The 22681-nt window shown below is 51.3% G+C and overlaps 1 protein-coding gene across 3 annotated transcripts; it reads right to left on the reverse strand.

Annotated features, from left to right (window-relative positions):
• Nucleotides 1-6262: 6262 nt before the first annotated feature.
• Stk11ip (serine/threonine kinase 11 interacting protein) lies at nt 6263-20267 on the reverse strand. Of its 3 annotated transcripts, none has more exons than XM_052192795.1 (24): nt 19947-20267; nt 17353-17558; nt 17076-17150; nt 16709-16804; nt 16229-16336; nt 16042-16113; nt 15049-15175; nt 14739-14842; nt 14535-14630; nt 14373-14414; nt 14048-14197; nt 13772-13856; nt 12935-13282; nt 12575-12777; nt 12147-12263; nt 11860-12031; nt 10545-10766; nt 10287-10390; nt 9373-9470; nt 9101-9279; nt 8798-8879; nt 8584-8654; nt 7829-8076; nt 6263-7100 (listed from the first exon to the last, which is right to left on the reverse strand). In XM_052192795.1, the coding sequence occupies exons 1-24, from the start codon at nt 20005-20007 to the stop codon at nt 6951-6953; spliced, it is 3216 nt and encodes a 1071-aa protein (XP_052048755.1). In that variant the 5' UTR covers nt 20008-20267; the 3' UTR covers nt 6263-6950. The 3 variants fall into 3 exon arrangements, with proteins under 3 accessions (XP_052048755.1, XP_052048753.1, XP_052048756.1); XM_052192793.1 differs by having other exon boundaries at nt 12575-12780; XM_052192796.1 differs by having other exon boundaries at nt 10554-10766; nt 12575-12780; nt 19947-20266.
• Between the last annotated feature and the right edge of the window lie 2414 nt (nt 20268-22681).

A 22681-nucleotide genomic window follows, 5' to 3' on the forward strand; every position in this document is an offset into this window, starting at 1 on the left:
CCCCACCTGGAGTCAGGAACTTCAGTCTCAGCTCCGCAAGCGTCTCTCTTTTATCATCCGTGTCTCTGGAATGATGAAGTAAAACGTCCCCCTGGGAGGGTTTTTTGAAGCCCGTGTTCCTCCCTCATTCTAAGGCAGGGTGGACAGATGTGGACTCACCTACCACTTGCTTCCTGCCAGCTCATTCTATTGGATGTACTGTGTATCCCTTCAGCTCTCCTAGCATTCTGCCTCCACCGTACCTGTAACTGCCAGTCCCCCACTGTGAGTTCTGACAGGGTCTTCATTACTGTGACAAGGATGGCCACTTTGGTGTATGTTGGCTACCACCTCCAGAGCCTATGTACGCTTAAATGCTGACAGGAGTGGTGACAGCAAAGGCAGACAAAACCAGTGACAGACAGACAGGTTCAAAACAAGAGCCCCTGCACCCACTCTCCCTCATAATGCAGCCTGACTGGACTCCTCACTTGCATGTTGATACTCCAGAGTGACTTCTTGATACATGTAACTCCACCACAACCCATGTCCTCTGTCAAGGGAGCAAGATCCATTTTGGCATCCAGACTTGAGTAGAGATACAAGTACAGGTTTCACAGTTCCTCACAATTGAGTCAGAAGCTCAACAGAGTACACTTCTCTTAGAGCCATTCTCTGGAATGGCTTGGTCATGGGGTCAAACATGTTAGAAACTAGACCAGTATAAAACATATCTGTCATCTACGGCATCCTAAATCTTCAAAACCTGTTCATTTAAGTCCTCTCTCGCCAAGGTAGAAATTAGAAACCACATGTGTCTTGACTCCCTTGCAGCTAGGTTAAGACAATGATCTGAGTTTCAATAGTTAAAGTCTCTAGTACAAGTTCTGAATTCAGAAGTAAGTGATATGCTCAGAGGATACTACCTCTAATGGATGGCTATGAGCCTGTAGGTACTGGGAACTAAACTCAGGTCACCTGCAAGAGCAACAAGTGCTCTTATCTTCAGCCCCCCCTACACATACACACATCCTTCACTCTTTTCTTAAAACAGGGTTTTATTTTAATGTATAGTTGTTGAACTTGTCTGTGCATCTTGACCAGAAACTGGGGCATCTCCACCCTTTCTGTTTCTGTTGTAAATTGCTTGGACTCAGTAATTCACACATCCTTTACTAAGTAGCTCTAAAGGGCTACCTTAGCCAAGGAATCACAGATATTCAGTCTCTCAAAGACCACAGCTTAAGTATTAAGCTTATAGATAGGAACATCCTTACAGTGTGTCATACACAGCTTTGTTAAACAGGGCAAAGGCATTGAGTTTGTCCTGAGCCTTGTCTTTGTGGCACTTCTTTTGGTGTTTCCCTAAAAATTATTTACTGGGTTTTTGTCTTTCTTGTTCAACTTTCTAGGATCTTTCTTCTTGTCACCTGTCCTTGGGTAGTATGGTGAACTCAGAGAGTGTCTGCCACCACCACAACCTTGCCAAACAAAAGGCACATCCTTTGCTCTTAATGATAACAGCATGATAGCTTTTTCACCTGGAATTTAAGTGGTACTTTCCATCTTAGGAGGTACTATGATATTCTCATGGTCCCTCACAGTGACCCTTTACTTGACTGGTAAGAAAAATAAGGCTCCTGAAGTATAAATGACTTGCTCAGGATTGAAGACTCATAGGCAACATAACCAAGGGAGCCCCAAGCTCTGGTATCATATCCAACATTTACCCCTAAATATCACACCTTGCAATGTTCCCTACCATGTTCAATGCCCTTATGCAACTGCTAAACCTTCCAAGCCATGCATGTGCAAAACTGAAATATATCACATATTTCCCAGGTTTATTCTTCTTTGCTATTAGAGGCAACAGAGGTGAGAAGCTATACCTGAGATCTCTGGGGGCCAAGTGGCCTGAGATCATACCCCAGCTTGACCACTTGATAACCGCTTGAGCAAGTCATTTATTACTGTGTTGGACACTTTGGTTTCTCCAGCAGTGACAACGGGGTTGGAGAGGGAAAAAAAAGTGAGAACACAGAACAGAGACTTGGCACAGAGCAGAGCTCGGGAAACGTCGGGTAGCTCCAATGCTGCTATGACCCTAAGAGATGTAAGTCTTCAGAGTCCTCAGAGAAACAGAAAGGACAGTGTGCACACGTATGAAATAAGTGCATGTTAGCATGTGTTAACATACAAGAGCAGTATGTTTATGACCAATCATGTAAATCCCAAAGCTTTGACCTCCCATGGGGTAGAAAAGTAACACCACCACTACCCCTCACCCCCACACCCCTAACCCCCCAACCCCACTCCCTACCACCCCATCCTCTCACCATGAACCGCCTGGGCTCAAACTCGGGGCTTCATACATGTCAAGATAGCACTCTACTTCTGAATTGTAACCCAGCCCCCATAAACCAGTCTTTGCATTGGTAATCTTTTTTTTTTTTTTTTAAAGATTTATCTAGTTCCTTTATGTGACTACAGTCACTCTCTTCATACACACCAGCACACCAAAAGAGGGCATCAGATCCCATTACAGATGGTTGTGAGCCACCATGTGGTTACTGGGAGCTGAACTCAGGACTTCTAGAAAAGCGGTCAGTGCTCTTAACTGCTGAGCCATCTCCCCAGCCTTGCATTGGTAATCTTAAACTCACAGTGTGTATGGCTTCATGGAGCCCACATTGTCTTTTAAACTCTTATCAGAATTATTTCCCTGCTTCCTGGAGCGTAGCACTCAGGGCCAGTTGCTACTGAGCGAGTGGGTTTACGATCAGGCTCTTACAGGTAAGGTGGCATTGAATTAGGGCCCAGGCTCTGGAGTTTGAAATGTCGTAATTTAAAACCATTTCGATGCTTGGCACAGAACAAATGTTCAATAACTGTCACTCTTATTTACTACTCTTGTTACTCTGCAGTGGTCTATCTCATAATCCACATGTGCCTGGCCTCGACTTTGACACAAATCCAATGTCTGCACACCACTAGTATCCCTGAGGGTCACCTTCTAGACCAGCCTTCCTGACAGGCTTGTAATGGGATGGCGTTCTTAGAGATGAACCAACCCGATCATGCTCCTCCGTCATCCCTGAAATAACCACCTGCCTGAGTTTTGTTTGGGGAAACAGATGGGAGAGAAGGCAGAGATAACCTGCCAGCCTTTCCTGCCCTTTTGTTTCCCCAGAACCATAGCCAAGGGTGTTTTCAAAAGGAAGCAAAAGAGGTGGGTTAGCAAGAGAAAGAGATCTTGACCAGAAGCTAGTGGGAAATGTGGAAGAGCAGACCTTTGCCCTCTCCAACCATCGACACAGGAGGAGGTTCCCCCAAGGCATGAAGGGAAGAGAATCAGGCCAGGGAGCCCCGCCAAACCCATAGGACGGGAGCTTGAAATTAAAGCTCAGCTGTTTGGCAAATAGAAAGCACTATTTCACATCACCCAGTCTCATAGAGTAAGACTTACACATTCTCTCTTCGCTCCATGTTAAGCATTATACATACATTTGGTTACCACCCACAAGCAAACACCTACTTTTCATTATGAAGCATCCATGGCAAGTACCAGGAAGGAAAAGCCCAGTAAGAGGAGATTCAGGTGACAGGCCTTGGGCCATCCTCTGTAAGGAGGCGGCAATTAAGCAATGACCCAAAGGATATGAAAGATTCAGATTCATGATTAAAGGTGGGTTGGAGAGGTAGTGGAAAGAGCAACACTCAAGCCCCTGGGAAGGACCCTGTAGCGGGAAAGAACAGTCTGCATCAACAGTCAAACAATCTCAATGGTGCTCCATTGGCAGGATATGGTGATCCCGGAAGTTTGTGCTACCAGAGAACATATGAGAGGACTGGATGGAGCATGAAAGGAGGGGCATTCTGTACGGCCTAGGAGGCAATATGGTTTAAGGAAGCTCAGATCTTGTAGACAGAGGGTCCACGTGTGAGAGCACCTTAGTAACCTAGGCCTCAGCTGCCTCACCTGTAAGATGTAGATCTTCCCCGGGACAGCCATGATGATGTCACAGGAAGGACAAGCACACAGACAAGCACACCTTACACACCGCCACTATGCAGTTCATGGTGGTTCAGACCCATAATCCCAGTACCCAGAAGGCTGAGGCAGGAGGATCTCAAGTTCACGACCTGCCAGTTATACAACCAGACCCTGAAAGAGAATCCTATTGTGACTCTCCCTGCATCCCTCCTCCCACAGAGCCAGACACCTCCAGAGAGCTCAGTAAATATCTGTGGAGCAAGTGCACGAGTAATTATAGTAACTAATAAACTGAAGAATGTTTTTGGTGGAGGCTGGAGAAGTCATCAAGTCCTAAATGATCAAATGACAAAAGGATGGGCCAAGGGAAAAACATGTCCTGACTCATGCTCTTTGCAGAGATGTTTCCTCCAAAGCACACTGGGGAAATATCCACTCATAAACACACAGGCAAGAAGAAGCAGGCAGTCACTCTTTCAGCTACAAAGAACATCCCAAGGCTCCTGGGTGACAACGAAGCATGTAGCAATGAACAGGCAGGCTGTGTAACCAGTATTTATTTAAAGCATTAGGGTTTGCACAATACTTTCAAGGATATTCCACACCTCTGTGGAGTAGATAGGTTATTGATTAATCTCAATTCCACAGGGGATGTTATTTGTGCACAGCTAAGCAACAAATCATAAAACTAAGACACAGTTCTAAATCCTGTGTCCTTTCCATATTAAAACACACCATACTGACCCCTCTGTTTGGATGCAAACTACGGCATGCCTGCTTGCCCTCACACAGAACTGTGTGCCTGAATTCCAACTTCAGGTAAGCCACCAGGCAGTCTGACATCCTTCTGCCTCATCCTCCCACGTGCTGTGATTAAAGGCTTGTGCCACCATTACTGTAGCTCAGCCTCTACTGTAGAATCATAACAAAGGAGGAAGGATGCTGCTACCCATCCCTCCATCCAAACTGACTCATCCGCAGGACCACCTCCTCTAAGGAGATCAGGTCTTTTGCAGGCCAGCTCCCCTCAGCCAGTCCTGGAATCATTTAAACCCACAAGACCTCAAAAAATTTTAAATATAACTTTTGGGTCTATGATAATTTTGAGGATTTAAATTTCCTTATAAAATAGTTAAAATAGTTGGGCTCACACTTTTAATTCCAGCACTTGGGAGGCAGAGGCAGACAAATTCTTGAGTTTAAGGCCAGCCAGGGCTATTATACAGAGAAAACCTGTCTTGAAAAAAACCCAAGCTAAAACCTTCAACGCCATACCATCCTCCTTTCATGGACAATGTAGTGCAGTGGTGTGGTGGTTTCAGAATGTTCTCTCCACTACTTTCCAGGACCCACCAGGCCTCTGATGAGTGTTCCTCATGCCAGCCCAGGGTCAGACAGAGGCCAGACAATTCATAAGTACTTGCTGGGCTGGTAGGGGGATGGGAAGAGCAGATTGAATGGACCACTTGATCTCTGGGGTCAGCCCAGAGTGTGTGAGGCCAGAGCCTCCTGACACCCATGCTTACAATCACCTCCCTAAGTAGTAATGGCCTCAGGCCTGATAGTGTCTTCTGGGGCACAAAAAAAAAAACACCTTTTCAAAATGTTGCCAAGGACGGTCATTGTTAAAGATGTTTCTGAAACTAGAAGCACAAAGAATTGGAAGACGCCTGGACTCCTCAGGATCACATGTCTGGCCGTGCCCTTAAGCCTAAATGACTGGAGATTCTTCTGTCTCACCCACACAGTGACCTGTTTCTGGTGTTGCAGTTGCTAAGAGATCTGTGCAAAAGGGTAGATTTGGGCCAGAGGCTAAACAGGTTTTCTTCAGTTTTCTGCTTTCAGACAGCTCAGAGTCATAGATGGGACAGTGTCGTGCAAACCACTGAGAAAGTAGACTAATATTTTGGGGAAGTTTTAATTTACTTCAATTAAAAATTCAGGGCAGTGTTGAACAAAACTGAAGTAGGTGAGATTACTCTGTGAGCCTCGGCACAAGCCTGTCTGGGTCCCCTGCAGGCAGTACCAGAGGACAGCTATTCCAAGAGCACTTCCCATTGGCCAGCCAGTCCTAAGACATTTCCCCCTCACCCTCCCAGCAGACCAGAAGAAGAAACTAACCTCAAGAATCAGTCTCTTGGTTGAGCTGAACTAACTACTCTTTTTTTGGGGGGGGAGGAGGAGGGTGAACAGGGGATGTATACCTGTGCATGTATATGCATTGAAGTTTCTGGACAGGTCCAGTGCTTAGCTCAAGAGGTGACTTCCAGAGTCAGCAATGACAGAATCTCACTTTTTATTACAGGTCTTTATTTAAAATGTAAACTTTGGGAAGAGGAGAAGTTCATAATTTTCTCACAATTGGTGGCTCATGCCATTAATCTCAGCACTTAGAAGGCAGAGACAGGCAGGTCTCTGTGAGTTCAAGGCCGGCCTAGTCTACAGAGTAAGTTCCAGGCCAGCCAAGGTTGCACAGTGAGACCCTGTCTCAAAAGGAACAATGAAAAATCTTAAAGGGCCCAACTATTGACTGGCAGTGATCCCATGCAAGGCCACAGGATGGTCACAACCTGCTTGGGGACTGGGTACATCCGGGTCAGTAACCCTACTTTGCTAGAGCAGGACTGGAGACAGGTCTCAGTGCAGACAAGGTTGCTTCCAGGAAGAGATTAGGGGATGGCAGGCTTGATGGGAGACATTTCTATGCACCACCCATGACACCTGGCAGGAACTGTATTGATACCTGAGAGGAAGTGCTGGGAAAACGTTCCCACTGACCGATTGGTCTGCTGTCCTCGGCAGACCGCGGGCCTGAGGGCCACATGGTTTCTCTTGTTCTTCTCTTAAGCTGTGGGTCACTCGGAGCCTCACAAGCCAGTGGCCAACAGCAGCCAGGCAAGCAGCCAGACCCAGAGACCAGGAGAGAGGGCTTCGGCAGTACAACTCCAGAGCAACTCAGCGAAGCCAGAGAAGCGCCTCAGCGGTCGAGGTCCAGAGCCTCCTGGGTTACCGTCCGGAGTCCAATGGAGAACAACTCTTCCCAGGGTTCCCGAATCCAGGCCAGCAGGGCTGTCAGCTGCTCCCCACACACAACATGGAGCGCCCAGAAACTCTCCAGTCGAGACACCTGGTAGAGAGAACAGCAGGCAAGGGACACATGGGACGGATGAGCCAGACCAAGAGTGCGGGGACAGCGCCCTCGGCTTTCAAAGGCTCTTCCTCCTCTTCCCCGCCCGAAGCCCAGGCCTATGTGACACTGTATTAAAGGGCGACCGTGAGCCTTAAAGGCAGTGTAGTCAGCACTGAGGAGGGCTCTAGAGGGCTTCTGCTCACGGTTCTACCTCTATCTTCCGTGCTGCAGAGAATGTGAGTTCTAATGTCAGTTCCAACAACTGTGCAGGGTCAATGTCTGACTCTACTCTTGTGATCTGCGCATGTTTCATGTCTCTGAGCCTTAGCTACATCATCTGTAATACAGGACCAACAACAGCACCTCCTCATCCTCCTCCTCCTCCTCCTGGAGTTGTGAAGGTCAAACAGCTGGCAGACAGTGGGTAGGCTGATCACACCAGCTAGGATTTCTGTACAGGGGTAGGCTGATCACACCGGCTCACACCAGCTAGGGATTTCAGCACAGGGCCCCAAGGCTGAGACACTACCACAGTTGACTACTGCTTTCTACACAGGCTGCTTATCCAAACCCAGGTCTTTACATCAGGGCTCTGTCCCCACTATACGCCTGCATCTCCCTCCCTCAGCAGCATCCCAATCCATTCCCATCCTTCTGAGATGCATTGCCACTATACTGTGTACATACACACACACACACACACACACACACACACACACACACACCTCATCATAGAAGATCAGCCGCAGGTCCAAAGGGCTTGTACGATATAGCTGCACAGAGCTTAGACTGCTGAGTGGTTGCTGGTCCCTGACCTGCAAGGAAGGACCTGGCCCCCGAGGAGCAGTCTGCTCAGAGGCTTCCTCAGACACCACTGAGAGCGGAGAGTCTGCATGGGACACTGCAGGGTCGTCATCTAATAGGTACAGGGCGGACAACGTCAGCAACAGGGACACAGGGCAGGTAGAGGAGCCTGCAGAGAGAGAGGCAAGGGGATGCTTACAGGGAAAGGCTCTGCAGACCTAGATCCCCAGGACCAGTGTCCCAATGCTGCCCTGAAGAAGAGGTGTGAGTCACACTAGAGTTGGCCACAATCAGCACTCTGATCCCACACACTCCAGGGACCACTAACAGCCCAAAGCCCTGAAGTCCCATACTGAGGGAGCAGCATGCCCGCGACCCCGAGCAATGGCCCATGGCCTCTTGACAGGAGGAGTGGAACACATCCAGCCAATCACCCAATTTAGGAAGACTGGATGCCAAAGTTAAGGTCTCTGGCCTGCTGAAGCTCTAAGGACCGCTTGAGCCTACTTGGAGAAGGGGAGAACATCCACCCTGTGGTGTGGATATGCCTGCGAGGACGCGGAGTCCAGATGCAGAAACTGAGCACTACTCCACGGGCCCTACAAAGGCTATAGTGGGCACGCCAAGGACACTGCGGCTATAGAAGCCAGGGAAGCACCTGCAGACTCTGCCTTACCTTCAGCCAGGAAGGCCCGAAGGTAGAAAAACTGGGGCACCTCTGCGGAAGTATCTTTTCCCAGCAATGGCCTGTGGGGATCACAGCAGACACAGGAAGAGAATCAGCCAGGGTAGGATGGGAGTATCTGGGTAGATGTGGGCATGAGGATGGGACTATGACTGGAGTCTTGTCAACAGAAGGCCCGGACACCACCTAACCCTACCTCACTCACCAGAGCCGATGCTGCGGGGTCACCTCCTCCTCTGTAGCACGGATGCAGTTCCTCTGGGTACGAGGCAGAGACTGCAAAACACCTGGATAAAGCCAGCCAGAGACAGAAACCCTCAGAGGCCCCTGCAGTCCTCCACCTCAGCCTCGACCCTGGCTAAGCTCCGCTAACTCTGGACCTCAGAAACTTCTGCCAGTGGGGGTTGACAGAACAGGAAGCTCCAGGACCGTCTACTGACGAGCATCAAACTGAGCTGCAGGCCCTGAAAGCTTGATTCCACGTCCATCCCCTTAGCCTCTCCCTCACCAGTGAGCTCCTCAAGGAAGGCACGGCACTGCCTGGCATCTCGGGGCAAGAGGACACAGCTGCCAGTGCCAGCTGCCCACTCCAGACGAAGGCTCTGGCCCGCGAGGCCGAGCTCCACGCCACTCAGATCCTGCAGAGGAACGGCCAGGGTGGGCTGGAGCCAGCCAGCAGGAGGCCCGCTGTGGACAGAGCACAGTGACCGAGACTGAGGAGGATGGGATGAGGTTGGTAGGGCTGTGACACTGCTCCAGCCCCACAGCTGGCACACTCACCAGATGGCCCCTGTCACCTTCAACAGGTAAAGCATGTGGTCAGACACAACCACAAGGCACAGGAACTCCCCCGTGTGGCCTGCTAACACCACTGGCACCTAAGAGAAGGGAAAGTTGATGAGAAACCAGAAAATAAAACCAAGCAGACAGGAGCCAGCCCAAGAGCCAGGCTGCATTCCAACCCCCGTCCTGTCATAATCAACCTCTTCACCATTTGTGACTCTGCCCTCCCACCTACCCCAGCGTCTCAGCAGGCTTCTCCATGCTCTCCCCATTTCCAACTATCCTCCACACTCAGCCAAGACTGTCTTAAGTAACAACTTGACCGTCACTCCCCTGACTCACATCCTAGGGCATCCCTAGATCCCACCCGCATTCCTGGCACATGACAGGCTGCTCCTGGACAGCTCTCCCCAGCCTCCTACACTCCGCCGAGGAAGCTGCCTCTAGGCCTGCGCACTGGCGGTCCCATCTTTCCCACGGGCTACCTTCTCCCAGGCCTCTGTATACCTATGGCTCCCTTCTCCTAGAGCACAGACGCGCACAGCATGGATTAAGCAGCCCCTCTAGGGTCTTGCCTGATGCAGCAGCTTTACACTGCATAACCCTACTTCTCTGTGACTCAGGGCAAGACAGCTGCATGGTTGAGTCTGAGCGACCTGGACAGGAGGAGGTGACAGCACGTGTTTGTGCTGAGAGGGGGACCCATTTACCAGGTGCCAGGTGCTGAGGGGCAGAACGCCTGCTCTCAGCCTCTGCTCTAGGACAAGGAGCATTATCCCTTCCTGGATGGAGACAACTGAACCTCCAGTGTGAAGAAACATGCCCATAGTCACACAGCAACTCTCCCCTGCTGCCAAAAGCTAAGCATTTGACTCGATGCCCAGGGCCATCGGTCAGTGGGTGGCACAGACCTTGATGCAGCACTGGAACTCCTCCTCGGAGTCACTGAACACCTCAACATCCAGGAAGAGCCGGAGTCGGTGGTCCACAGAGCGAAAACCAGAGCATCCAGGGGCTAAGAGCAACCAATGGGTCATCAGCCTGGCTCTGGGAGGCCACAGCTCCAACTTACCTCCCCACCTCCCAGTGCCCATTCCCCTGCCCTCACCCGACTCCCGCTGCCCATCCCTCCCCCAAGCACACTCCCACTTTGTTCCACCCACACTCACTCCACTCACTCGGGCTGAGACTCCAGCTGCTACGGCCATGGGCTATGGATTCCTGAGGTGCGACGCCATCAGGCACACTGGGATCGCCACTGTGGTCAGCACGGTCACAGGCAGAATCTACTGATTGGCCTTCCTGGTTCTGCTCTCTATTAGGGACTTCCCCAGACACAGCTAGGAGAACCACGTGGTCACTCCCACAGTTTGGACACACAACAGGAGACTCTGGAGGGAGGGACAGACACCCCATGAGTCTCCCAAGGGCACCATGCTCACAATACTCCCTGCCACCGCCCAGCCTCCTCGGATCCGATCTCTGCAGTCACAGCCAGCATTCCCAACATCCCACCCCAACCCATATCTAAGCACAGCCTCTACTCTGCCTCTCCCCATCCCCAAGGGTCAAGCTAGCCCATGGCCAACAGCCTCCTAAAAATACATCCCATCTTCTAATTTCCAGGTCCTGCTCTGGTCCCCTCTCCTAGTTGGCTTAGCCAAGCATTCCAGTGCTTTACTAGCAATTCCTGAAAAACCAAACCAAGAGCTAAGATGGTTCAATCCATACAGTTCCTCCCACACAAGTGTGAGGGTCAGAGTTCAGATCCCAGGCCCCAGGTAAAAGCAGTGTGGCGCCGCGTGAGCCTGCCAGTGGTCTGACAGGCCGGGCCCTAGAGCTCGCTGACCAGGCAGCCTAGGCAAACTGATGCGCTCCAGGGTCAGTGCGCCATTGTGCCAAAAATTAAGGTGGATTAAATTAGGTGTGGCTGATAAAAATTATGTATTTTGCATAGCTGTTATCCAGAGTTTCCCTTTCTTCTTCAACACCTCCAAAGCCCTTATTGTTTGGCTGGCCTATAGTGGAGCAATCCCAAGATCAGAATACAAAGAGAGACCACAAGGTGCGGCATCCTACCAAGTGCTTACAAGGTCAGTCAAGGAAGGAACTTGTGCCAACCACCAGAGTAGCTCACTCGACAGCCACTGCATAGAGGGCACCTGACAACCCGGCGCTACACTGAGCGCTCAGCAGGCTCTGTGTTATTCCGGAGATGTTACCCACAAACCGTCAAAAGCCACCAAGCGATAAAAATGTGAAGAACATGTTTAAGCACAGTCACGGTACAGCACGTCCATGCCCTGACAGGGCCATTTCTGCTGCAATGCAGCAGGCACAGTCGTGCTCCTCCCCCATGCCAAACACTTACCCCCCTCTCCTAAGGCCTTCCTCCCCTGTGCTCCCTCTCCACACTCCTCTCAGAGACACCCTCCCTGCAGTGGGAGACCTAAGTAGCCCGGAGGCCAAGGCCACAGCTGGTACCTGTATTTTCAAACAGAGGCTTCCAGCCCTCGTCACTCTCCAGTCCCAGTCTGGGCTCCTCTGGCTTGAACTCACAGCGACACCGCAGACACTGGAATCTGGCCCCCTGTGGGTCCTTGGCCTCCCCAGGCTCTTTTACATTGGTGAATGGGGTCAGCACCTGGAGTAGCTCCTGAGGGAGGTGGGTGAGAAGGCTGTGAGCAGGTGGACCCGCCCGCCTGGCAGACCTCTAACCTCCAGCCTGGACTGCTCCCTCCACCCTTCCACCTGCCTCTGGGCTCCATCACCTGGAGGGCTTCATGGGCCTCTGGCTCCAGCACAGCATAGCGGCGTAACTGGCGGTCGGGACAAAGGTAGGAAAAGCGCAGAACGAGGATTGGAGTCCCGAGGGGTGGACCTGAGCCCTGTACAGGAAGAGAGGGGACACAGCAGGGGACAGAGGAAAAGGGCTCAGGACTACATGGAGCTTGGAGGAAACAGGAACTCTGCACCCCACAATCCTGGTGCTGACACTAAACCCTTGCACAGGGCCCATCCTTTAGCCCACCCTCACAAGTCACACACAACAGCCCTTGCACACACCCCTCCTTGGCACCAAGGTCTCATGAGAGAAGATGGAAAACACCCAGCCCAGTGCCTGACACACAAGAGCCAACAGGTTCTTGGAGACGACTCTGGAGATGCCAAGCGCCCCTTCCCGAGCACTATGACTCACTTCAGACACTGGCTCTCCTTGGGTTCCGGTCTCCGACTCTACCTCAGCTGCCACCAGGCTCCGCAGCTCCAGCCGCTCCAGAGTCCGAGCTGCTTGGAGTTCCACTTCAACCAAGTGGGCACAAGTGACCCGGAGAAAGCACTCCTTGCCTTGCACACGCCCAATTCCCTGCAAGGGACACACCAACATGGGGCGACAGAGCTCTGCTGCGGAGAGACCGAGAGAGAACTGGAGTGAAGAAAGTGTCCAGGACCTCTGCTATCCTGTGAGTGGCCTTCTACCCAGCCTGGCCTCTCCACAGTCCCTCTAACATCCCCATACCACGTGTCCCCAAACCCCAGCTGGTCACAGGCCTCTCACCTTCCACTGCCTTCTGCTCCTGCTCCTCTTCCTCCTCCAGGTCCTCTCTCGAACCCTCGTTTTTATCCTGTTCTTCCTTCTCTCCTTCCTGGGGCTCTGGCTTCACCCTGCCTTCCTCTGACACCTCCGGTAATTCCTTAGTGTCTTCCCCTATGGCTGGAGGGCTGCATGCAGTCTCCAGGCTCTGGGCATCCAGATGAGGGCTGCTAAGGGCAGGAGTCTTGGTGATGGTATTTGGGGGGCTCCCCATGGTTTCCAGGTGGCTCCTATACTGCAGCCAGTCACAGCCAAAGCGCTCCCGGAAGCTGGCCAGCAGCTCAAGTTCCCGGTGTTGTTGCACAAACCACCCTGAGATGGAGAAGGACACAGAGCTGAGGTCCCACTTAGACCCTGGCTGACCCCAGCCTTTCTCCGGCTACTCTTCAATGGGCGTGCCCATGGAATACTGCAACTATAAGCAATCCTGGACCACACATAAAACAAAATCCGTGGAGATTCACAAACATGTCCACGTCGCAGACTCTGAGGTGACTTGTAGGAGAGAAACCTGCTTCACATTGTTTCTGCTTGTGCTTCCCAAATGGTTGTGACCATAACTCTATTTATTGTAGACTCTTTACCCTCTATAAAATCCATGTTCATTAGGAGAACATTGCCTGGAAGCAGATCTCTCTCTTTGGGCTAAACTAAAAAGACAACAGACTGAGGGGCCCTATGCACTAATCCGTACTACCCCAAAATCAAGTTTCTCCTCCGACACCTACATGTAAGGCAGCGTCAAGACTTGAGAGGTCTGGAAGGAGGTGGGAAGGGAGGGAGCAGGTAGGGTCAACATACCAGCCGGGGACGGGTCCAAAGTTCGGAGCTCCGGGTCTGTGTCACTGGGCTCAGAGATACTTGCCCGCCTCACACGGACTCGGCTCTGGTTTGGATAGAGAAATGGAGGTCTATGAAAGCCAGCCTGGCCATTCATGGCCACTTACCTAACTTACCTGAAAATGCTAAGTCCTAACAAGGACAAGGCCTTCCTGTTACTAGTCTACCGAGTTACCCACAGCACCATAAAGAGACCACACAAGCCCGGGCACAACCAGCAGAAGAAGCTATACTCACCTTAACCTTACGAAGTGGGGCCTGGGCCACAATGCCCCCTGAGGAGAGGCTATCACTCAACTCAGGGCCACCTGAGGTCTCAGTGGTACTCCCCACTGGCCAGGACAGAGGTTGGGTCATGGGACCAAGCCCTGAAGATTCTGAAGTTTGCTGTGTGACAACAGGAAGGGAGGAGTCAGACCCAAAGGAACACCTCTGCCTGCTGGAGCTAATCGAGAGGAGGGTCCGACTTCCCGCTGACCAGAAAGACTTTTCACTCCTAAGCTACTGTCCTCCCTTCATGTCCTCCCACGTGTCCTCCCTCATCCCACCCCACCTGACTGACCTGAAGATCCTTCAGGGACAGAACCTTGCCATCAAGCAGGAACTGTGCAAGACAAAGGAGAGGACAGTGCTGGAGATGGAGCCCATCACCAGTGACTCTAAGCACCCCAGAGTGACTGGGACTTTGGCCTCTCAGTCAAGGAGACACGAGATAATCACTCACGCCATGAGCAGCATCTCTGGCCCGAGGGGACAAGTACTGAGCGGTGGTTGCACGGTGTGCCGGGTGGAACCACAGAGGGTTACCTTCCAGAGAGAGCTGAGGGCAGAAAGGAGATGGCGTAGGAATGGATCGTCTCTACGCAAAGACACAAGGAGAGTCAGACCTGAAGCTGGCACCCAGGCCCGTTAGGCCCGCGTGTCTCACCTTACGGAGCTCAGGCAGCAGCCATAATGGTGCCAGCTCTGTGTGTCCTTCTAGAAGATTATAGGCCACATCGAGATGACGCAGGCTCTTCAGCTGCTCCAGGCCTAGGGCAAAGAGGGAGGGAAGAGGCCTGTGGAGGCACGCTGTGGCTAAGGGGGATGGTGTTCTGTGTGCGGGGATGGTGTTCTGTAAGAACTCTTTCACCACAGCCCTGCCTCTAAGTCCTCATGAGGCTCTAGATGGCCAACCCGAGCCACACCTGTTTGATTCCCTTCCGGACTGACGCCACCCCAATACACTTCCTACTCACCCTGAAGGCTCCGAAGCTCATTGGCCCTCAGTATCAAAGTCCCCAGAGCAGCCCCTGACGGTCCCATCCTTGGCACCGAGTGCAGGTGGTTATAGGAGACATCCAGATGGTACAGCTCAGATAAATCCTGATGGTGGGTGAGGAGACAAAGGTCCTCAACCTGACAAAGCTCTAGGCAGGGTCCTCTGCGCTAGCCTCTCAAATTCACGTTGGCCTACAAAAACTGCAGGGCCAACACAAATGACTTCCTCTACTGCACCGAAAGACTGGACAAACACTAGCTGTTCCCAGCAGCTCCAGGCTACACCACTAGATGGTAACTCCAATCTTTAAGTTCCCACCTGGAAGAAGACAAGGCTCTGGGGACCACTCAGAGCAATGGAGAGATCCGCTGCTGCGGCCATGGGGTCTGTCTCCCAGTCTCTAAGGGATGAGGGGACCTACCTAGTCAGTGCAGTCACTGAGAAAGCCCATGGACTTTAGGGTGGAGCCAGCGCCACTTCCTGACTGGGGAAGTCCCAGCTCCCTGAGTGCTCCTGACGCCCAAGCCTTTCCCACTCCTCCCGTCTCCAGCCAGTTCACATTGAATCCTACTAGTTTAGGACACTACTTCTCACTGAAGACTGTTCTTACACTTTAACAAGTACTCAGCCCTATTTATCTTTAATGGAGGACAGAAAGGACCCAGGGAAAGGCTTTGTCACCATCATGGAGTCTATCACGTCTGGGCCACACGCTAGGCTAAGTGACATAGGTACTCTTCACAGGTACTGCTATGATGCATACCTTACAGGTGAACGAAGCAAGAACCTAACTGACTCCCCCAATTCATCCAGGCACTGCAAGCCTTGCTGTTTGCTGGGGGAGAAGCCACACACGGTACTGACCCAGGCTGGGCCAGGAGCCGTGTGCAGCACAAGCTAATCTGAGGGTGAGTGAGCGCGGAGCCATGGAAGGGCCAAGCCCATCAGCCATCAGGCAGCTCACTCTTACCATGAGGAAGCCTTGGCAGTCCTGGATCTGGTTGTGGCTCAGGTTGAGGAAGCGGAGAGCCGACAGGAGACGCTGAAGGAGATGGGAAAAGCAAGCACAGAAGGACCTGTCAAACAGCTGGCATTCCCTCCGAAGGACCCTCCTTTCTGTCCCCAAAGGTGCCTTCCATCCCTTGGGGGACACTCACCAGGGAGCTGTCTAAGTTGCGGAGTGCATTGTAGCTGAAGTCGGCAGAAAGCAAGGCTAGCCAGGGGAGAGCAGAGCAGAGGTCCCCACCGCAGGCCGACAGGAGCTCCTGGATAGGGAGGGGACAGGCATGACTACAGCTTCACTCTCGGCCTTCTCCCCATGCCTGTCCTATCTTCCAGTCCCCCGTCCATATAGACCAGGCTCTACCCAGACACTCCACAGCTCTGAAGAAAGCTCAACTCTCTGTCCCTAAAGAGCAGACTATGGGGACCATATGCGGGCCATAGGGAGACAGACACTACACGATATACGGCTTGGTGTGACCAGCTTGGCATGACCGTAGACACACAGACAGGTGTAGAAGGCTGTGGCGTCCTCACACAGGACAGAGGGAGGGGGAACACAGGGAAAACCCGCAAAGTTTGGTCTTCTGAGTCACCAGGACAAGGCCTCAGGGTCTACCGCTCACCCTCCTTACCTCTAGTGCCTGGATGCTTCTGTGGCAAACCAGGGACTCCAGCTGTGAGTAGACACCCCGGAGGCCACACAGGCTGTGGATGGGGACTCCTCGAAGCTAGTGCAAGAGAAGAAAAGGAGGAAGGTACGCAAAGCTTCAGAGATGACAGAGGCCTCATCCCTACCTTTTCTGAGGGAGAGGAAGGAAAACATCCAAAGCCCAGCTACAGTTTAAGGACGTGTTCATACAAAAGACACTACTGAGGCGGCGCGATGGATGGTACATTCAGATGTGACCTCCTACCAAAAGAGGCCATCTCTTTGTCCTCACCCCAAGAGGCTCCTTTCCATTAGTTTCTGCCCACATATATATTCCAATACTCTCTCACCTCCAGCTGCCGCAGGGACTTGAAGGGGAAAATCTTGATAGGCCCTGGAAGGCCAACACCAGGGATGTGGACCAGCTGAAAAAGGAGCATTCAGGTTACTGAGGCGGAGAAGCCTCCCTTCATTGGCAGCACTTCCTCAGCATAAGCACCAGGAAGTATCATGGAGGGACGTCATCTGGATCTTAGCCTCCAAGCCTTCTCACACCCCATCGCAACCCCTGCCTCCATCACTCCCTAGGGCTCTCTGCACGCCCTGCCCCCATGCCCCTCCTGGGACCTTGAGTGACAATGTTTTCTGCAGCACATCGAAGAGGAACTGAAGCTGGAGGATGACGGGTGAGTCTGCAGGGTGGGAGGGGAGAGCCACAAAGCCTGTCTGGCCTGGGCCCCATGGCCCCAGGTACAGTTCCAACACTCGGTTCAACTGCTGCAGTGTGGCTGTTAGCAGGCTCAGCGTGCTACAGCCGGAAAGGACCGCATCCCCTGAAAGAAGGGCAAACGGGAAGGGGGACAGAATGAAAGGTCTTTCCTTCTGGGCCCCCGAAATGTACCCACTCTCCTCTGTACTGAAGATATTCCACTGAGATCAAACAGTCTACCTCCTTCCCAGCTCAAACGTCTTCTACAGCTCCCCATTTTTAAAAAACACCAGCCAAACAAAAATCCTAGTTTTTCAGCCTGATACCAGAAACTTGTTTTACTACAAGACTCCAAGAGACTTTTCCAAATGTTTGTTGCTTTCTACTCGGTAGAAAGTAACCTAGGCTACTTACAGGGTCGGGAACACTGCCCACTTGGCTCACCGCTCTCTCGTTTTGATATATCCCTTTCTACTGCCAAGTTGAAGATCAACTTCACCCAGCAAGCCTTTGCAAAGTAATAATACCTCTGGGGGCCGTGACTCAGTGAAGGACTTGCTGAGAAAGCCTGGGGATCTGAATCTGACCTCCACCACCCACATAGTGGTGGGAACGGAAGAGGTAGACATAGAAAGATCCCTGGGGCTCAATGGTTGGCCAGCCTACAGGATCAGCAAGCCCCAGGTCTCAGTGGGAGACCCATTCTCAGAGAACAAGGGGGACAGCTTATGAAACATGAGGCCCCTGGCTGTCCTCTGGCCTTGATACAAAGATGCCCTCCACACACAAAATAAAAACATTTAAAGAAATAACACCCCTGCGCTTCCACACTGCAAACACCCACTTTATACAAAGGCTAACTGTATGTTGATCTCTCTCTCTTTTTCTGGTTGTAAGAATGACATGCACACTTATAGAAATTGTGAAACACCATGGAAATGCATGTCGCTGTCCACGACAGCAGTTAATTTTACAAAGCTGCTCTACCTAATGAGACTATCAGTCCTGTGAGGTCATCTTTCAGATATTCCCCACTTATCACTCTTTCAGGAAAGCACAGTTACGATATACTGTGGGAAGTTTTTAAATATATTCTGAAACCAGGTGTGGTGGTGCACACCTTTAATTCCAGAATGTGGGAGACAGAGGCAGGTGAATCTCTGTGAATTCCAGACCAGTGCAACATAGAGACCCTGTCTCAGGGAAGGGGAGGATCAGGACATCAAAGAATGATGCTCAGGTGGAGGGACATCACACACGTATAATTCCATCGGATGAGTCACAGAAGCAGAAAGATCATAATTTCAAGGCTGGCTTGGGATACCAAGAGAGAGCACAAATCTCCCACAGCCTTCACTCAGCTTCTCCCAGATAAACTTATGGAATTACAGTAGAATTATCAAAACCAGAAATTTGATGTTGGTATAATAGTTACAGTGTCATTTCTATTCTGTTAGTGTAGATTAACAAAACCATTACCATAATCTCTTATAAAGAGATTTTTCTATGTTCTAGACGCTGAGTATAGACATACACATGATTCAAGGCATCCCCTGGAGCCTGGAAAAGGCACGGCATGGGAGTAATTATTAACACAAGGCAGAAAATGAACTGCCATCAAGAGACTCCACGGATGCCAGGGTGTGAGTGTACAGATATCCAGCACTAATATCATCGAGGTCATACATGCCAAATGACTCTGCTGCCTCATCTAGATCTCAACATTATCTCCTAAAGATAACTCTTAACCCCACCTTAGAGATAGGGGAACTGGGCTCAATGAAGAATCTCTCCGTTTGGGGGTGGGAGGTACTAGGGATTGAAGCCAATGCTTTGTACATGCTAATAAGCATGTGCCCTGCGACTGAACTAGATCCCCAGCCCTCAAAGAATCCTCTTGATTGTAATCATCGAGCTGATAACTGATATATCTCTGATATCGAGTCAAAGTTTGTTTCTACCACAACCGATGCCAACCACGTAACAAATAACATAGTGAGCTTCACCACAACCAGGCACAGAAGAAGCAACTATATAGTAACACTATCTTTTGAACACTTATTATGCATGCATGCACTAAATAAGCTAACTAAACTCCCGATATCTTTTGCGTTCAATACAATCACTATTCTAACCTATCTGCAAAGAATATGGAGGGTCTGAAAACTTATCCAAGTCTGATGGAGGGTTGGAACTAACCTATGTGAGTCTCACCGCAAACCTCTAGTGTTTAAGGTGCTTATACTTGGCTTTCGGTACAAGTGATTATGTTCTTGTCTCCAAGTGTTTAATTTACTAATGATCCCTTTCCTCTGGAGGTTAAGTGGTATGAGAGATGGACAGAGTTTAGACTGTCAAAGACGTGACTGTAAACAACCCGTCACAAGGAACACACCCAGAAGACGCTGGCACCTCGTGACCCCGCCGGCAGTGACTCAGTGATTCCCAGTGTTTCTGGACAGTATCGAACACACCCAGGACTCCCAACATAATAAGCCAGAAGTCCACTCACCCGACTCCCGCAAAAGTCCCGCAAGCTTCCACACTACTGAATCCCGCGGAGCGGTCGTCATAGCCACGGGACGCTAGGGGCGGAGCCTGGGAAAAGGGGAAGCGGAAGAGCCTCAGGTGGGCGGTGGCGACAAAAGCCCAGAGCTTTCGTGCAGATGGAAGCGTCGCGCAAGGTAAAAAATAAGCAACAGCTATAAAGAACGTCCTCTTTGATCCCCTTTCCAATAAACATTGGACCTCGGGAGCCCATGGGCCCGCGCAATCCGCACTCCAGTCACTTTGGCTGCCAGACTCCTTTAGGGCAGGAAGTCCCACCCCGGAAGCAAAGGACCTACCGGAAGCCTGCCTTCGCTACCGGAAGCCACACCCTAGGCGAGCCGATGTGTCAGCTGGACAGAACCAGCCTGGAATAAGCCCCGAGCTGGGCCCCAAGTCTGGCTCGGCTCTGGGTGGCCCCTTCGGCAGAGAGAGAAACCTGACTCCTTGTTTGCAGACTGGGCGGGGAAGCAAAGTTTGGAGAAATGGAATTCTGTATTAGAAGGAAAAGAACTCATCCAAAACAAATACTGGTTCTGCAGTTAAAGAGCCGTCCTGTCCTCCTTGCGAAATTATTTTATGTCAGCCAGAAGGGCTAAGGCTGGCAGGGATACCACCTCTCAAATCCCCTCTGCTGTCATAGTCCTCAGTATCTAAACTTTGATTTTTCCTTAAGGTTTAGCACGCTCTCAAATTGGTCCCTGGTCTTTGATTTCAGAGATCTGGAAGCAGAGACAGGAGGATCTCAATCAGTTCGAGACCAACCTGTTCTAAATAGTAAGCTCCAGGCTATCCGGGGCTACATAGTGAGATCCTGTCTCAAATAAACAAAAATTAGTTGCTGGTAATGACCTGAATCCTGGTCTTTTGTTGTTGTTTGCTTGCTTGCTTGCTTGTTTTTGTTTTTTTTTTTTTCTTAAACTGTACAGATCAGTATACCTGAAACTAAAAGTGGCTATGTTTGAAAATAAAATGTATGAACAAAGGTTGGGTTATCTACCTACAAAGGTCATTCAGTGAGTAACAAAAGCAAGACTGTTGACTTTTCTAGCTTCCAAACTGCCAGTGTGGCTTTTTACCCTGACTCCTGGTACAGTAGTTGACATCAACTCCTGGACTACACTATGAAAACATTTCTTTGGATGGAATAGCTAGGACTTGGGAAGGGAATGACTTTTGTGAAACACCCTTTTCCAATGCAGAAAAAGTTAAAATGAATTGTGGGATTGAAGAGATGGCTCAGTGATTAAGAGCACCAGCTAGTCTTCCAGAGGACATGGGTTCAATTCCCAGCACCCACATATCAGCCAGCACCCACATATCAGCCCACAGCCATCTATAACTCCAGTTCCAGGTAGTCATACAATTGTTTCTCATCTCCATGGCCACTGTGCATGCATGGTGTAGAGGCATTCAGACAAAACATTAATACACACAAGTGTTTGCTTTTAATGAAGTCTAGAAAAGGGTGGGGGTGGGGTCAGTCTCCTTTATCTCAGGTTGTCAAGTTTGGGGCTAGAGGTGGCACAAGGCTTCTCTGGCATGAACAAACTTCCTACATACAACCTCACGGATCCAGGACATTTTGTGCAATTGATAAACCCATTACATGGCAACGGTCAGTCCCTGTTTATTGATCACCTGAAACTGGCCATGGAGGAGGGGCCATAACAGTCAAGTCAACTTTCTCAAATCAAATTCTCTTAGGCAAATAATAATAATAATAATATAAAAAATAAATAAATCCCATTCTTTTGATATTCTGACATGGTGCCTTGAAACCTCTGCGTTTTAGCCTGGCCTCCCTAGCCCACAGTTATCATGTGAGAATCCTCCATTCATGTGGGTATCCCCTATATTCAGGTTCATTCTACACTGCCGAGCTTCCAGATAAGTGAAACAGAGAAAACTCAAAGAAAATGAAACTACTGGGGAGAGAAAAACTGAGCTAAAGAAGAAGCGAGAGAGTAAACCGTCTATCCCTATCCCCCCCCCAGAGGCCCACTCCCCGACGTCTATCCCTATGCCCCCCCAGAGTCCCACTCCCAGACCGTCCATCCCTGTCCCCCCCAGAGTCCCACTCCCCAACCGTCCATCCCTGTACCCCCCCAGAGGCCCATTCCCCGACCGTCCATCCCTATCCCCCCCCAGAGGCCCACTCCTGACCCTCTATCCCTGTGCCCCCCCCAGAGGCCCACTCACCGACCGTCCATCCCTGTGCCCCCCCCAGAGGCCCACTCCCCAACCGTCCATCTCTGTCCCCCCCCCAGGCCCACTCCCCGACCGTCCATCCCTATCCCCCCCCAGAGGCCCATTCCCTGACGATCCATCCCTATCCCCCACCCAGAGGCGCACTCCCCGACTGTCCATCTCTATCCCCCCCCCAGAGGGCCACTCCCGACCGTCTATCCCTGTGCCCCCCCCAGAGGCCCATTCCCTGACCGTCTATCCCTGTGCCCCCCCCCAGAGGCCCATTCCCCGACCGTCCATCTCTGTGCCCCCCCAGAGGCCCACTCCCCGACTGTCTATCCCTGTGCCCCCCCCAGAGGCCCATTCCCCGACCGTCCATCCCTGTGCCCCCCCCAGAGGCCCATTCCCCGACCGTCCATCCCTGTGCCCCCCCCAGAGGCCCACTCCCCGACCGTCCCATCCCTGTGCCCCCCCCAGAGGCCCACTCCCCGTTCTGTCCTTGGCTTGCAG

The sequence above is a fragment of the Apodemus sylvaticus genome, chromosome 9, assembly GCF_947179515.1.
Source record: "Apodemus sylvaticus chromosome 9, mApoSyl1.1, whole genome shotgun sequence".
NCBI classification, from domain to species: Eukaryota; Metazoa; Chordata; class Mammalia; order Rodentia; family Muridae; genus Apodemus; species Apodemus sylvaticus.